At 42.7% G+C, this 14,245-nt stretch overlaps 1 protein-coding gene across 3 annotated transcripts in view; it reads right to left on the minus strand.

The window, feature by feature from the left end:
* Positions 1 to 9,085: 9,085 nt before the first annotated feature.
* LOC105464855 (CDC42 effector protein 3) overlaps positions 9,086 to 14,245 on the minus strand; it is a 31,328-nt gene continuing 26,168 nt past the window's right edge. For all 3 annotated transcript variants that reach the window (XM_011712955.2, XM_011712956.2, XM_011712954.2), the window contains exon 2: positions 9,086 to 14,037. In XM_011712955.2, coding sequence (XP_011711257.1) covers positions 13,038 to 13,802 — 765 coding nt within the window. In that variant the 5' untranslated portion in view covers positions 13,803 to 14,037 and the 3' untranslated portion in view covers positions 9,086 to 13,037. The remainder of the gene's footprint in view (positions 14,038 to 14,245) is intronic.

Genomic DNA, 14,245 nt, shown 5'->3' on the forward strand with positions numbered 1-14,245 from the left:
AGGCTCTTACAATAACTGTGAGAGGGAATAAGGACTTAAGGCAAAGACCTTCTGTGTGATTATAGACAAATTTATTATGCAATACAATAGATAAAAAATTAATGCATAAGTCTTCATAGCCCCTCTTCCTCTTCTCCCCTCCAGGAACATTCTAACAGAGCTATGGATTATGAGTTGGATTTCCTTGGGAGTTAAGAATATAAATATTCTAAATGCTTTAATTCTTCTTTGTTGCTACATCTTGATTTGTTTTTTCACTGTAACTGCACTGAGATCAGTCCCCATGGAGCTCTAGGTTATTAGGGCTACATAACATGTTTTCTTTTAGGAGAGCCAGTATAATGTTGGGTGACCCAAAGGTTAATGCCTATTTGGGGGCAGTTTGAAGACCTACTGGTTAGTCACATCTACAAAGATACAAGATAAGATAGGCAAGATCTTAAAAACCCAAATCCTGTCTGGTTTCCCGCTACCACAGAAGGTTCCTGAGGAATACTCCAGAATAAGAACATGCTATTTATTACCAGCTAAGGCTTTGTCCCTGACACCTCACAAAAGTGCCTATTCCAGGTCATGGACCTGGGTCAATCTGTGGGCAAGATATCAGAACCCTTTGCCTCCTCTGAACTCAGAAGCAATTAAGATGACATCCATCTTTGGATGCTCTCTCCTGGACTCTACCTGGTTCCTGCTTGGTTTTCTAAAAGAGGGAAAAAAAGAGGATGCTGCTTTCCAACCATAAGGACACCTCCATCCAATCTAATCCTATCAGTTGCTAGGAAGGGAAAAGGAGAGAAGTGATCTCTGTTTTAAGAAAGTTGAACTTTAAAGGAAGAAGTTCTGAATGAAGTACCCCAATCGGGAGCAAGGATGCTTATCTTCTTTCCTCCTCTGATATGGTTTGGCTGTGTCCCCACCCAAATCTCATCTTGAATTGTAGTTCCCATAGTCCCCATGTGTCATGGGAGGGACCCAGTGAGAAGTAATTGAATCATGGGTGTGGTTACCTGCATGCTGTTCTTGTGATAGTAAGTTCTCATGAGATCTGATGGTTTTATAAGGGGCTTTTCCCCTCCTTCTCTCTGCAGTTCTCCTTGTTGCCACCATGTGAAGAGGGATGTGTTTGCTTCCATTTCTGCCATGATTCTAAGTTTCCTGAGGCCTCCCCAGCCCTGCAGAACTGTGAGTCAATTAAACCTCTTTCCTGTATATTTAATAAACTATCCAGTCTCTGTTATATCTTTATTAGCAGCGTGAGAACAGACTAATACAGCTAACCCACTTTACCCTTAGCAGCATAGATTCAATTCCACCTTCTTTGTATGAATTAGGGTGTTGGGCAGAGTGAGTATTTGACTTTCATTTATTCATTGGCTTTTACATCCAGGTTGTGCCACTAGCACAAAGAGTTCATGGAGGGCCTTGTATAGCTGTTTAGGAGTTTGGGCTTTATATGGTAAAGGAGAGTTTCTGAAGGTTGTTAATTTGGGACTTTATGGGTTTAGATGTTCAGTTAGAGACGCTTAAATATTTTTTAAAATGAAGTATCTAAAAATATTTTTAGAGCCCATCACTCACAAAATTAAAAAAGAAAAACATTGGCAAAGGTCATACTAAAGACAGTGAAATAGGAAGCTGTTGCTATAATAGAAGCAAGGTATGATGAGGACCTGAATGAAGTCAGTGGCAGTGGGATTGGAGAAAAGAGACTGGACGTGAGAAATATTTAGGAGGCAAAAGAAGAGGGTTGTATGGAGAAAACAACCACCTCCCGGGGTTTGTCCTGAGAAGCTGGTGGGATGGGATTGCCACTCACAAGCACAGGAGAAGGAAGATGGAAGCATATTTTTGATGGTGGTGAACTTGATTTGAAATATGGTAAATTTGGGGTTCTGGCAGGCCAAACAAGCAGAGATGTCCAGGGCTCATCTGAATATTCAGGTCTGAAGCCCAGGAGTTATATCTGGGTAGGAGATAGAGATGTGGGAGTCATCAGAAAATAGCTGGCAGTTGAAGCTCTGAAACAAGACATCACTAAGCAGAAGAATGAGAATGACCCTAGGGTGCATGGTAGCAATGGGGTCAGTAGCAGAAGAAGAACCGGGAAGAATTCACAGTGGTGTAGTTGGGGAGAGAGAAGGGAGTGAGAGGAGGAGCAGTGCCCTGGAGAGTCAAGTGCTGCAGAGAAGGAAGGGAGGTAGGATGGGGAACATCTGTGACTTTAGGAAAGTGGTTCATTGGTGACTGCCAAGCATAGCTTCAGTGCATGGTGGCAGTAGATCTGGAGGAAAGTGACTTCAGTGTATGTGAGGTGAGCAAATGGAGACATTGGTGTAAACGCCCCTCTCGAGGTTGTGGAAGCAGCTCACATTTTTGAGGCAGGACTGGGTTTGGTTTTCAGAGGTAGGGGTTCGAGCATATTCTCTGCAGAAGCCCTGCCAGTCAGTGAGACTGGTAAAGACTATTGTCATGTAGTCAGAGGCAGAGTCTCAATTCTACTCCTTGTCTTATCTCTGTCACACTGAATACTTTTGCTCTTTCTTACATCACCAGTTGGCTCCCGGGGCTCCCAGGCTTTTCTGGGTTTGCTCTGGGTTTGTTCACCTCTTGTGTTAGTCTGTTCTCATGCTGCTATGAAGAAATACCTGAGGCTGGGTAATTTACAAAGGAAAGAGGTTTAACTGACTCACAGCTCTGCAGGACTGGGGAGGCCTCAGGAAACTTCCGATCTTGGTAGAAGGGGAAGCAAACATGTCCTTCACATGGCAGCAGGAGAGAGAAATGCAAAGGGGGAACCCCTTATAAAACCATCAGATCTTGTGAGAACTCACTATTCATGAGAACAGCATGAGGGTAACTGCCCCCATGATTTAATTACCTCCTGCTGGTCCCTCCCATGACATGTGGGGATTATGGGAACTACAGTTCAAGATGAGATTTGGGTGGGGACGCAGCCAAACCACATCACCCCTGTTAGAGGTGAAGGATTTGCTGTGCCCCTATCACTGCCACTCCCACTGCCACCAGGGCAGTCATGTCTCACCTGGTGTGACATTTGGTATCCCCATTCCTTCACTCATTTGTGCCTTCAGAGAGGACTCGGAGCCCTCAGGAGAGCTACAGGGTAGTCCCATAAATAGCCAGGGGCCAGTGAGATGATGTACTCTGAGGAGAGGCTTCCCAGAATACAAACATTAGGTGTCAAATGTGCTATGAGGACATTGAGGCATTGTACCCTCAGTACCTGTGGCAGGTAGGTGGGGCCCGGGCCAGCCACAACAGCCCTTTCACTTCCCTGTGGTGCTGTCCCAATGTCATAATTCTCTTTGTCATGATGTGGGAAGCACTGCCAGATGGGGCTCCACCTCCAGCACATTGGCTTTGGTTTCCTGAATGGTATTTAAATGCCCCCCGCATCAGGGTCTCGGCAAACCCTCTGGCCTCTTCTTCAGTTTGCCCTCTGCATACTGGGAAGGCCTATTTAACTTTGCCTGGTGTCTGTGTGGAAGAAGTACTTCTCAGGCAAAGAGCTCCTGGAAGACAATCTCCCTAGCAACAACGAAGCATCCTCTCTGCAGTGTTTTCTGCTTCTCTGTTGTTGTTATCTGGATGACAGGGATTGAATCTGGCCTCTGCCAATATCAAATGCTGTCTGGGGCTGGAAACAAGCCTCAAAACATGTTTTAAATATTTTATTTCCCCCCATCTCCCCTAAGTCTGCCCACCATGCATATGCTTAAGGTTATCCCCCAGCGATCAATTGTGAGTGACGGTGACCCTCCTAAAGGTAGTCGACTTAGCCTGTGGCCTCAGGCACCACACCTGTGTCTGATTAGACACTTACCCTGCTTGAACATGTACCACATGAAAGCAGCTTTCTTTTGTGCTCTTAGTAGGAGGTGCTTTCTGGTAATGTTGGTGCAGGGCTAGACTTTTCTCCTGCTGAGCCTTTGCCTGGAATGTTCTCCTCTTCCTTGTCACCATCCAGAGCCCCACTAAGTCAGTGTAAACTCCCCTTCTTAAGGGAAGACTAAGGACCTGGGAAGTGGGGTCATCCTGGCCTTATCTCCTTAAAAAACCTAACTCTTCAAGGGGGTCTTCCCTGTTAACCCTCTGTATTAGTTGGCTAGGGCTGCAACTGCCAGTACCAGGAACTGGATAACTTAACAGAAACTAATTTTCTCACAGTTTTGGAGATCAAGGTCAAGGTGCCAGCAGGTTTGGTTTCTCCTGAGACCTCTCTCTTTCGCTTGCAGATGGCCACCTTCTTGCTGTGTCCTCCCACGGCCTTTCCTCTGTGTGTGCGCACATCCCTAATGTCTTTTCCTCTTTTTATAAGCATGAGTCCTATCCAATTAGGGTCCCACCCTTATGAGTTCATTCAGCCTTAATTACTTCTTCAAAGGCTTTAGCTCCAAACATAGTCACACTGAGGGTTAGGGTTTCAACATATGAATTTTAAGGGAACATCATTCAGTCCACCTCGTTATCCTTAACATTCTCCATTTTTCTGTATTCTCTCCAGTGCTTGGGTATTGCATCAGTTTCCTGTAATTGCTTCAGCAAATTACTAAAAACTTGGTGGCTAAAAACAACAGAAATTTATTGTCTCACAATTCTAGAGGCCAGAAGTCTGGAATCAGTATCACTGGGCCGAAATCAAGCTGTCAGCAAGGCTGCACTCTCTCCAGAGGCTCTAGGGGAAAATCTGCCCCTTGCCTTTTTCACTTGTTGGTGGCAGGCAGCATTCCTTGATTTCTGGATCCATCACTCCATCCTCTGTGGTCACATTGTCTACTCTTCGGATCAAATTTCTATTTGCCTCTCTCTTTAAGGGACAATTGTGATTGCATTTAGGGTCCACCCAGATAATCCAGAATAATGCCCCATCTCAAGATCCTTAACTTAATCATATCAGTAAGGTCCCTTTTACCAAATAAGGTGACTTTTATAGATTCCAGACATTAGAATCTCCTATCTTTGGGGCCATTATTCCACCAACCACAGGAGTATTGTTCATAATATATCATTTGATGTTTTAACAAATGATAATATATCATTTGATGTTTTAACAAATAATATATCATTTGATGTTTTAACAAATGATAACATATAATTTGATATTTAACAGTTGACCTACAAGAAGAGCCCTTGTTGCACAGGCAGGAGACACAAAGATGTTTTTGCTGGGTGTGTTCAGACAAGATCACACCCTTGATACCATAATCTAGACCCATGGCTCTGTCCTCCCACATGACCTTCGCCTGAGGGGAGGGGCTGGGGACTACAGAACCAAGGAGTCTCCCTGGGGAGGTGAGGTTTCAGATGATCCAGGGGTTGGAAGAAGTTTCTCCCATGCATTTTATCTCATGGCTGGTTAGAGGGGTGGGCATCCCACTCCCAGAAGCCATTTCACTTTGAATACTTTGTTTACTTCTGGTTAGAAGAGTCTCCAGGAGTGTGGGCTCTGGTAAGAAGGTCCTGTTTTCCCTGGTCTCACACAATCAGGTCTGCTGCTTGTCTATATTTTGCTATCATGACGCTTTTACAATTTTTTCTCTCAATTACCTGAGGTACCTGATGAATATTCAACATGTTTATGAAGTCCAGAGTGCCAGATGTGTTGAAAATGAGCAATTTTAATCAACGGTGAACCTACCACTATTTTTTTTTTTTTTTAAAGACAGCGATTACTGAAGCTTCACAAACAGTGCTTTATTTAGTCATAGGAGCCATGGTCTGGTACTAGGATGGGAGGACTTTATTGGCTGCTAATCTAATATCTAAGATTGTGTTTGTCTGCTTTTCCTTCTTGCCATTTATGGTGAAAAATCTGCCAGAGCATCACAAGTGTTTTGTTTCTTGTTTCTAGTCCCATCCCAATTTCGTTTTCATGCAATGGGAGTCAGGTTTGGAAGATAATTGTGATTTCCTTCTCCTACTTTTAACAATGCCCTGCTTACTGTACAAAGTTATGTCTGAACCTTACTGTTTATTCTGAAAAACTCAATATGCAATTTTTAATGTCGTTTCAAGCCTTCTGAAGTTTTATCTGTTTCTGGGGCATTGCTAATGGTTTACCTTAGAACGCAAAAAGAACTTATAAAGGAGATGTCAGGAGAAAATAATAATCTCCTCAATGCAATCATGTCATTAAGATGCTATTGTTAAGAGTGGGGGATGAGGCAGAGGAAAAGACCAGATAGTGACTTAGAAACATGAGCATTTGGCATTAAAGGCATTACTGTCTTGAAGCCTTCTAGCCTATAGGGTGTATGGAAACTTGTCAGTTATGGAGAGTTTTATATTAATCTCCTGTACCATCTAATTTGGTTGATTCAAAATTAGGTGTAATTGCAAGTACTCTTCTGGCACTAGGGAGACCAGCCAACAATAACCTTCATTATCTCTTCTGGTGAAGGCCACATTTGCTCCCAGGTAAATATCTTAGAAAAGCTCATCACTTCACTGCCCGTTTTTCTTTGGTCCCAGGCAAAATTATGTATTACATGAACTCACTCTTCATGCTTTTCCTGGTCTCTCTTGCTACCTTGTCCCAGGCCAGTTGCTAAAGACTTGTGCTCCCACAGTGGGCATCTGATAAGTGAGTTCACATTTCATTGTTGGTGGCTTGCAGATGTGTTAATCCTGGAATTATTCTAAGGGGACTCTATGCTTAATATAAAGCCTCACCCAAAAAGGAACCCATCTCCAAGGGTAGATTTTCTAGCCCTGGGGCAGCTGAGTGTAGAAGAAATTGTTTTGAGCAGTACTGTTTTTCTAGGGTCACACAAGTTCTGCCTATTTCACTTGTAGCAATGCTGGCCATGGGTATAAGGATGACATCCTTTGGAGTTTTAATGCACATTTCCTGGGACTTAAAGATGGGAATTTTCTATGGACACAGTACCTCAAAGGGATTCTTTGGGATTTTCAAGACCCAAAAGTAATGAAAGAATCTTTTCACTACAGATGATCCTTGACTTATGGTGGGGGCTACGTCCTGATAAGCCCATTGTAAGTTAAAAAATATAAGTAGAAAATGTGTTTTCAATTAAGAACCATCCTAAGTTGGGAACCATCTGTATTTTTGTGGGTATTTGTGGTGTAAACGTTGGGGACCATGTGCTATGCTGATAATGACCATCTGGTTGAAGTGCCTTGTAGGGTAAGGACTCACCCTGGGAGTGAGTGTGAGTTTCCCTGAGGGGTGGACAGTCCAGACATCACCTCTGGGAACAGGCAAGTCCTGGGAAGTCTGGGGTGAGCCTCAGTTTCATGAATCTGGACTTCAAGGAGTTTGAGATAACCTCTGGGGCTATTTGTTTCTACTCAATTGAATTGTTTTCCCTACTTTGTAAGCCAGAACTCCCGGCTCTCTTGGGTTCTAATGACCCAGGAGACTCTTCAATGACATTTGGATTCTCCTGTTTCCTGGGGTGCTTTTGTCCTTAATCCTGGGGATACTCAAAGTGTAAGCCAGCCTGGGAAAAGATGGATTGAAAGAAGTTCCAAGGCTGGAGAGATCATGAGGTCAGGAGATCGAGACCATCCTGGCTAACATCGTGAAACTCCACCTCCACTAAAAATATAAAAATAAACAAACAAACAAATAAATAAAGCCGGGCGTGGTGATGGGTGCCTGTAGTCTCAGCTACTAGGGAGGCTGAGGCAGAAGAATGGCATGAACCCAGGAGGTGGAACTTGCAGTGAATCGAGATGGCGCCACTGCTCTCCAGCCTGGGTGACAAAGTGAGACTCCATCTCAAAAAAAAAAAAAAAAAGTTCCTGGGGCTGGGCGCAGTGGCTCATGCCTGTAATCCCAGCACTTTGGGAGGCCAAGGTGGGTGGATCATTTGAGGTCAGGAGTTCAAGACCAGCCTGTCCAAGATGGTGAAACCCTGCCTCCACTAAATATAAAAATTAGCCAGGCATGGTGGTGGGCACCTGTAGTCCCAGTCACTCGGGAAGCTGAGGTAGGAGAATCAGTTGAAACCAGGAGGCAGAGGTTGCAGTAAGCTATCGCGCCACTGCACTCCAGCCTGGGTGACAGAGTGAGACTCTGTCTCAAATAAAAAGTTCCTTGGGATACTGCTGGTGGAACAGCTGCCCAGTGTGTTCAGCCCAGGGACTGTGATACCAGCTTGCTTCATCTGGAGTTGTTTCAGGAGACACTTAGTCCCTCTCACTTCCTTCATCTTCCTAAGTGACTTACCCTGAGCACCTCACATCAGCCTCACTATTGAGGTGTCCCTACTCTGGCCTTCAGGTCTCTGGGCACTATAGACTGGGCATGAGCTTTCACAAAATGTTGTCTAATTTTATACAAATATCTATCCTGGGAACCACCTGTTCAGTAGTCTGATTCCAGAATCTTTTCTTCTTCCACTGGAGTCTTCTCAGGAGTGGGTCCCAATCTTGCAGACCTAGAAGTGGGCATTTTTTACACCAATTCCTGTTCCTGGACTGTTTTGAATAGAAGCACTACTAGGATGTGAGTGTATCCTTTGGTTTGCTCATAATATTCTTTTCCTTCCAAGAATGCCCCTTCTCTCTCAAATGATCTCAGCAGACCCTCAAGGTACCTTTTGGGTCCTTCTTTTCCACAAAACTGCCCCAGGTCTCTCCCTCCCCAGAACTCAACTTCCTTTTTTCCCCCCAATGATCCTTTTGGCAATGAATCACATGCATACTTTGTGACATACTCCAATAATCACTTTATGGTGAGCATAATACCCACTTGACTTAGCTTTGCTCATTTTGATGTAAGGCAGACATCTCTGAGTGATGAGTCTCTGGAATATTAACTCTATTCTGCACTTAGCTTTGCTCATTCTGATGTATGGCAGACATCTCTGTCTGAGTGATGAGTCTCTGGAATATTAACTCTATTCTGCATGATGGCTTTGGTTTGGGCAGATGTTTTTATCTATCACCCGTGTCGATCTGCTTTCCATGAGGGAAATTTGGCTGACCTTTAGAGGATGGATTACTGACCTCCATTGGGAGCCAATGGAAGTGACATCATTAACGGATTTTTTTTTTTTTTAACAGCAAAAATGGAAGATAATTAAATGCAGCACAGTAGTTGTAAAACAGATTTCATTGTGTTATACATCACTTCATAAAGTAAGCATAGTTCCCATTCTTCCACGTTTTTTTTGCAGCATTTTACCACAGAATAATGACTCCCTAACAACTCAGCTGAAAAATATTTAGATCTACTTGCTCTAAGAATAAGGTCAACATTAAACATTCTCAGATGAAAAGCTTGCTGGATGAAATAGTGCACCATCAGAATAAAGCATGCAATATATTTACAGTCAGATGAAACAAGTATGTCCATAAATCTACCAGAAAGACCATCTCCTTCTTTAGGAAATACATGTATTGCTTAGCCAGTACCAATAAGTTAATGTGGTGTGAGTAATTTTGGGTATTCTGGCCTTCCTGAATCTCATACAGCCAAACCAACCAGAAGGTTTCCCCTCTGGGTTGATGGTGGCTTATCATTTGGCATCTGGAAACTTCTCTTATTTTGCTGGATATGGCTCTCTAGTGGGTGGGGACACAGGGCAGCACCCAATAACCCTGATTATATGGCTTACTGACTTGCCTAAGAAAAATAAGTCAATCATTCAGATTAATCTGGGAGGCTACTTCTAAAATCAGATTTTATGAGAATTGCTACATTTGGGGCTATGTTAACCTCATTTCCAAAAGAAAAACTCTTACTGGAGAGAAACCATCATGTTGGCTCATTCTATTGTGTTTATATATTTCACAGTACAATGATTCAGTCTTGCCAGGTTCCATATTAGGAGGAGGATTAGAACTACATCATTCAGTATTTTCTTTTATCTGTTCTAAAATATTTATCAAGTTAATTTATAGACTTACAAATTTTTTCCATTCCAGGACGTCATTTGCAGGGAGCCTTCAGAAAAAACAGGTCACTTGCAGTAATATAGGACTAAACTGTGATTCTGGAGACCCGGGTTTCTCTTTGCTGTTCAACCAGTATAGTCTTTTGTGTATGCTGTTAAGTGATTTCTGGCTCACTGAAATGTGATAATGACTTCATATTTGTGAAGCGCTAAGTATCCTGATATTTTGCTCTTTTCAAGCAGATAATTTCAGGCAGAAATAATATAGCTTATCTTTTGCTAGATCTCACTAGGGGGAAAAAATCGCTCACAAGAGCCTTGCCTACCTCAACAAGAAGGGTCTCTACTTACACAAATGGCTTGGTTTCTTCTCTGGTTATTGGGTCACAGGTGGCTCGCCATTTGCTTTGAGTTTGCAAAAAAAGTACATCTTGGGTTTCCTTATCTTTAAACAAGTAAAGATAAATTCGGTTAAAGTGTGAGAAGGTTCACAGGATGAGAACATCAATTCAGCTCATAGCAGGTGTAGGTCTAAAGTGCCTCTTTGCAGGAAAGCAAGCCAGCACCAGCTGTCCACCTGCTCTCTGGGGAAGGGACCAGGCATTGGAAACGCTGCCTCGGGAGAAGTGACTCAACAAAATCATTTATAAGCCGGAGTAGCTTTGTTTCCTCTTTCTAATATGGGCATATTTATTGCCATTTCAATTACACCTAATTCAATTAATGGAAGAAAATGTATATGAAAGGACTCCCAGAAACTAAAATGGCTAACTATAGGCAGGATGCCTATAGTTCACTCAAATGTCTGAGTGAACAGTGATTATTTAGACTCTATCAAACAAACCCAGTACTGGCAAGGCTGTTCTCTCCCCAGTACTTACCAGAGAGGGAGCAGAGATAATGCGCAGCCACATTCCTCCCCATTTCATGAAATAGTTTCATCTTTACCTTGAGGTCACGCTACAGATGAAGAGTAAAATGAAAGACTGAATATGATCAGTACTAATTAAAATGGGGGGAGGTATTGAAAGAGTCTAAAATTGGCTACAAATAATGAGATACATTGGACTCTTCCTCATTAACAAGATTTAAAATAGGCTGGGAAATTTCTACTTGGAACTGTGAACTGCGATGGGTGTGGTCCAACAGAAAAAGAACACTGGAGAATCATGGATAATAAAATACAACTGGGAAGTTAAGGAAAGCATGCAATGCCCTAGGACAAGCTTGTCCAACCTGTGGCCTACATGAAGTCCAACACAAATTTTTAAACTTTCTTAAAACAGTCTGAGGTTTTTTTTTTGTTTTGTTTTTTTGTTTTTGCTTTTTTTTTGCAATTTTCTATTTTTATTTTTTAAGCTCATCAACTATGGTTAGTGTTAGTGTATTTTACATGTAGCCCAAGAAAATTCTTCCAATGTGGTCCAATAAAATATTGGACACTCCTGCCTAGGGGAACTTGTTTCGTCTACTTGATTAGTTGTCCTAATTGCATTTCACCTGCAGTCCAAAGGTTATTTTAGATGATAGAATTGCAAGAACCCCAAACCCAAAGAAAGAATCGTTGAAGTGGTTGGGAGAGGAGGTCATTTCTGAGATACATTTCAAGGAGAAATACCAGTTTGAGAGAAGGAGCTGGTAGTTATTGTGTGCAAGTGTTTTTCTTTGATGGGGAAGGAGTGGTTGGCAAAGAGACAGGAATCTGTGTATACATTTCCTGCTCCTGTTTCCTTAACCACCATCCTCAGGGCATCTCTGGCACCTTGGGATGGGGTAAGTGCTCTCTACTGCCCTCGCTTTAGCTGCCTTAATCTTGTCTATATGGCACTTTCTGCATGAACAGACATTTGCCTTACAGGGATGAAACTGGACTTGCAAGAGTTTGCTGTAGAAGGGTTCAAGTCAGGAAGATGCTCAGAAATGAGCACTGAGAGGGTGGCATCAGTGTTGACTTTAAAAAAAAAAAAAAAAAATCTGACCTCACATGTTCATCTTTCCTAAAGTAGAGAGGCTCAGTTTCTAGCCTCTCAAACCATAAGGAAGTAATCAAAATTAGAGCAGATGGAAAGCATCTCTTACCTTAAAGGCTCATGTACATTTCAGAGAAGCAACTTCTCTAGCTAGACTTATTCTTTTATGGTCTTGTTTATTACTATAAACAAGCAAGTTCACTTTATCATTTACTCTTTATTGTGTTGTTTGAAGTACCTATGTAATGCAAGTATGTACGGTACTAAAATACCTGTATTTCCAAAAACAACATGTGGGGTAGCCCACAGTCTCTGCAGAAGCATCATGAGTAACCTGTGCCTTTATACTTTACAAATCGTTATTGGTTGCTGTTAAAGGTATGATAACAGATGAAGAAAAAAAACTAAGTATGAATATACTTTTCCAAACACACACATACACAGCTTACAGTGGAATCCCAATGGAAACAAGTCAAGTGACATCTGATGTAGGATCTATAAAATGTAGACTCTGCAATAAAAAGCCAAAGGCACGTAAAAATATATTTTAACTTTAAAAATAACTTAGTTACAGTAATACTTTGCCTGTGTCTTACCAACATGTAGCTGACAGTCAAAAGTTTGCAATATAGATATAGAGGGATATATAAGAACTACAAGAAAATCCCCAAAACCCATAAGTTCAAATGTGAAAACAGAAAAGTTTTAACACTGGAGAATTCGCTATGGTGAGCCCAAGCAGTATAGAAAAGAGTCTACAAAAAGGCTTAGGTGTTAAATAAATTTTGACTTCCTCTTGCTCAGAAAATGTTGGAGTGCTGTAAAGTTCCATAAAGTTCCTCAGTGTGACTCGCTCAGACCTTCATAGCTAGTGCCAATCCTGGCCAAGCCAGATTTCTTGTGTGTCTGCAAACAATGTGTGAGCCGAACATCACCAATGCCTGCTGAAAAATGGGCTCTGACTCACTTCCTCTTTTTGCCAAGATAGGTTTTGCTGTGTTGTTTTTTCCTAAATTGTTTTTGCAAGGAGGGCATACCAGGTAAAAAAATACTTTGTAAGAATATTATTTTAGAAAACCCATCACAAAATTGCAAATACAGCTCCGGAAGCCCTTCTCTTCAACTGTGGTTAGTTTAGTTTTTGTACCTTTTACCCCAAAGGAAAAAAGTTGGCATCCTGTTACTTATTTTTATCCATGACATTCAGCACCTCATCCAAAAGTGAGGGCCCAAGATCAAGCTGCAGGGAGAGGAGGGAACCTGTAAGGTCAGAGAGGGACTCCTCTGACTTAGTCTTTCCCTTGATGAGCTCGCATGGGGCGGGATGGTCAAACATGTCCTCAGCTGGCCAGTCGGGGTACTGTTCGGACAGGCTGGAGGAGTGGCTGTCCCTGCCCTGGCTGGACTGAGATGCAGAACCGCTGGAGCCCCACGAGGTGTCTCCCTGGTGGTCTGTCCCATTCTCCAACAGACTGCTTTTCTCCTGAGCTTTTTCCTCCATGACAGGCTCGCAGCTAAGCCTGGGCAGCTTTGCTGGCCCAAAGGACTCCTGTTTGGAATTAAATGTCACCGGTGACAATAAGGGCAGCATGAGAGCTTGGGACCCTCCAATGGTCGGGAGGGAGATGGCATTTTTGAGCACCGGGGAGGGTGTTTCTGTGAACACAGAGTCCGAGGTGCTGTTGGCCCGGAAGAACTCGTTATGCCCAGGGAACTGGCCCAGGTGTGCTTTCTCCTGGTTTCCAGGTAAAAGCTCGTAGTTCCCTTGAAGAAAGGAAATATCTCCAAAGACATCGTGCTGGCCCTCTTTGCCGATGTGGATGGTGTGGCGAAAGTCTCCAAGCGGGGGACTGATCATGTCGGGAGACAGAATGTCCCTCAGTTTAAATTTCTTTCCTTTCTTGTTATTGGCTGCTTTCAGGTAAATTGGGGTCTTGGCTGGCATTTTGGAATTTGAGAATGTCTATTTTGCAAGTGGAAAAAAGGGCCACTTTCTTCACAGATGGTATATGTTTCTGAATAATCCTTTTTGATAGGAACTGTCACATCATTTTTTCAAGTGGCTTCAGAAGTGGCTTTGAAATGAGATGGGGTCAGAGAACTTTCCTGAGGTTACGGCCAAGTGAGGCTTGCTAGAGAGCCAGTTACATCATCCAGTCTTGACCACAACCAGGAGAAACCTGGAGAAGAAACCAAAGCAGGTTATAATCTAAAGACTCATTTGGGTGCCCTAGGGCCTCCCTTTTCACAAGAGCCTGTAAATAATAGCAGGGCCAGTTCCAACTAATGCGAACTTATTGTTTCCCTCCAGTAAGTGGATAAAAATTTTCACCTTAATCTTAAAGAGAAAACAAAACTAAAAACCCCAAATCTATGACACCAGTACTT

The sequence above is a fragment of the Macaca nemestrina genome, chromosome 13 (genome assembly GCF_043159975.1).
Source record: "Macaca nemestrina isolate mMacNem1 chromosome 13, mMacNem.hap1, whole genome shotgun sequence".
In the NCBI taxonomy this organism is placed as follows: domain Eukaryota; kingdom Metazoa; phylum Chordata; class Mammalia; order Primates; family Cercopithecidae; genus Macaca; species Macaca nemestrina.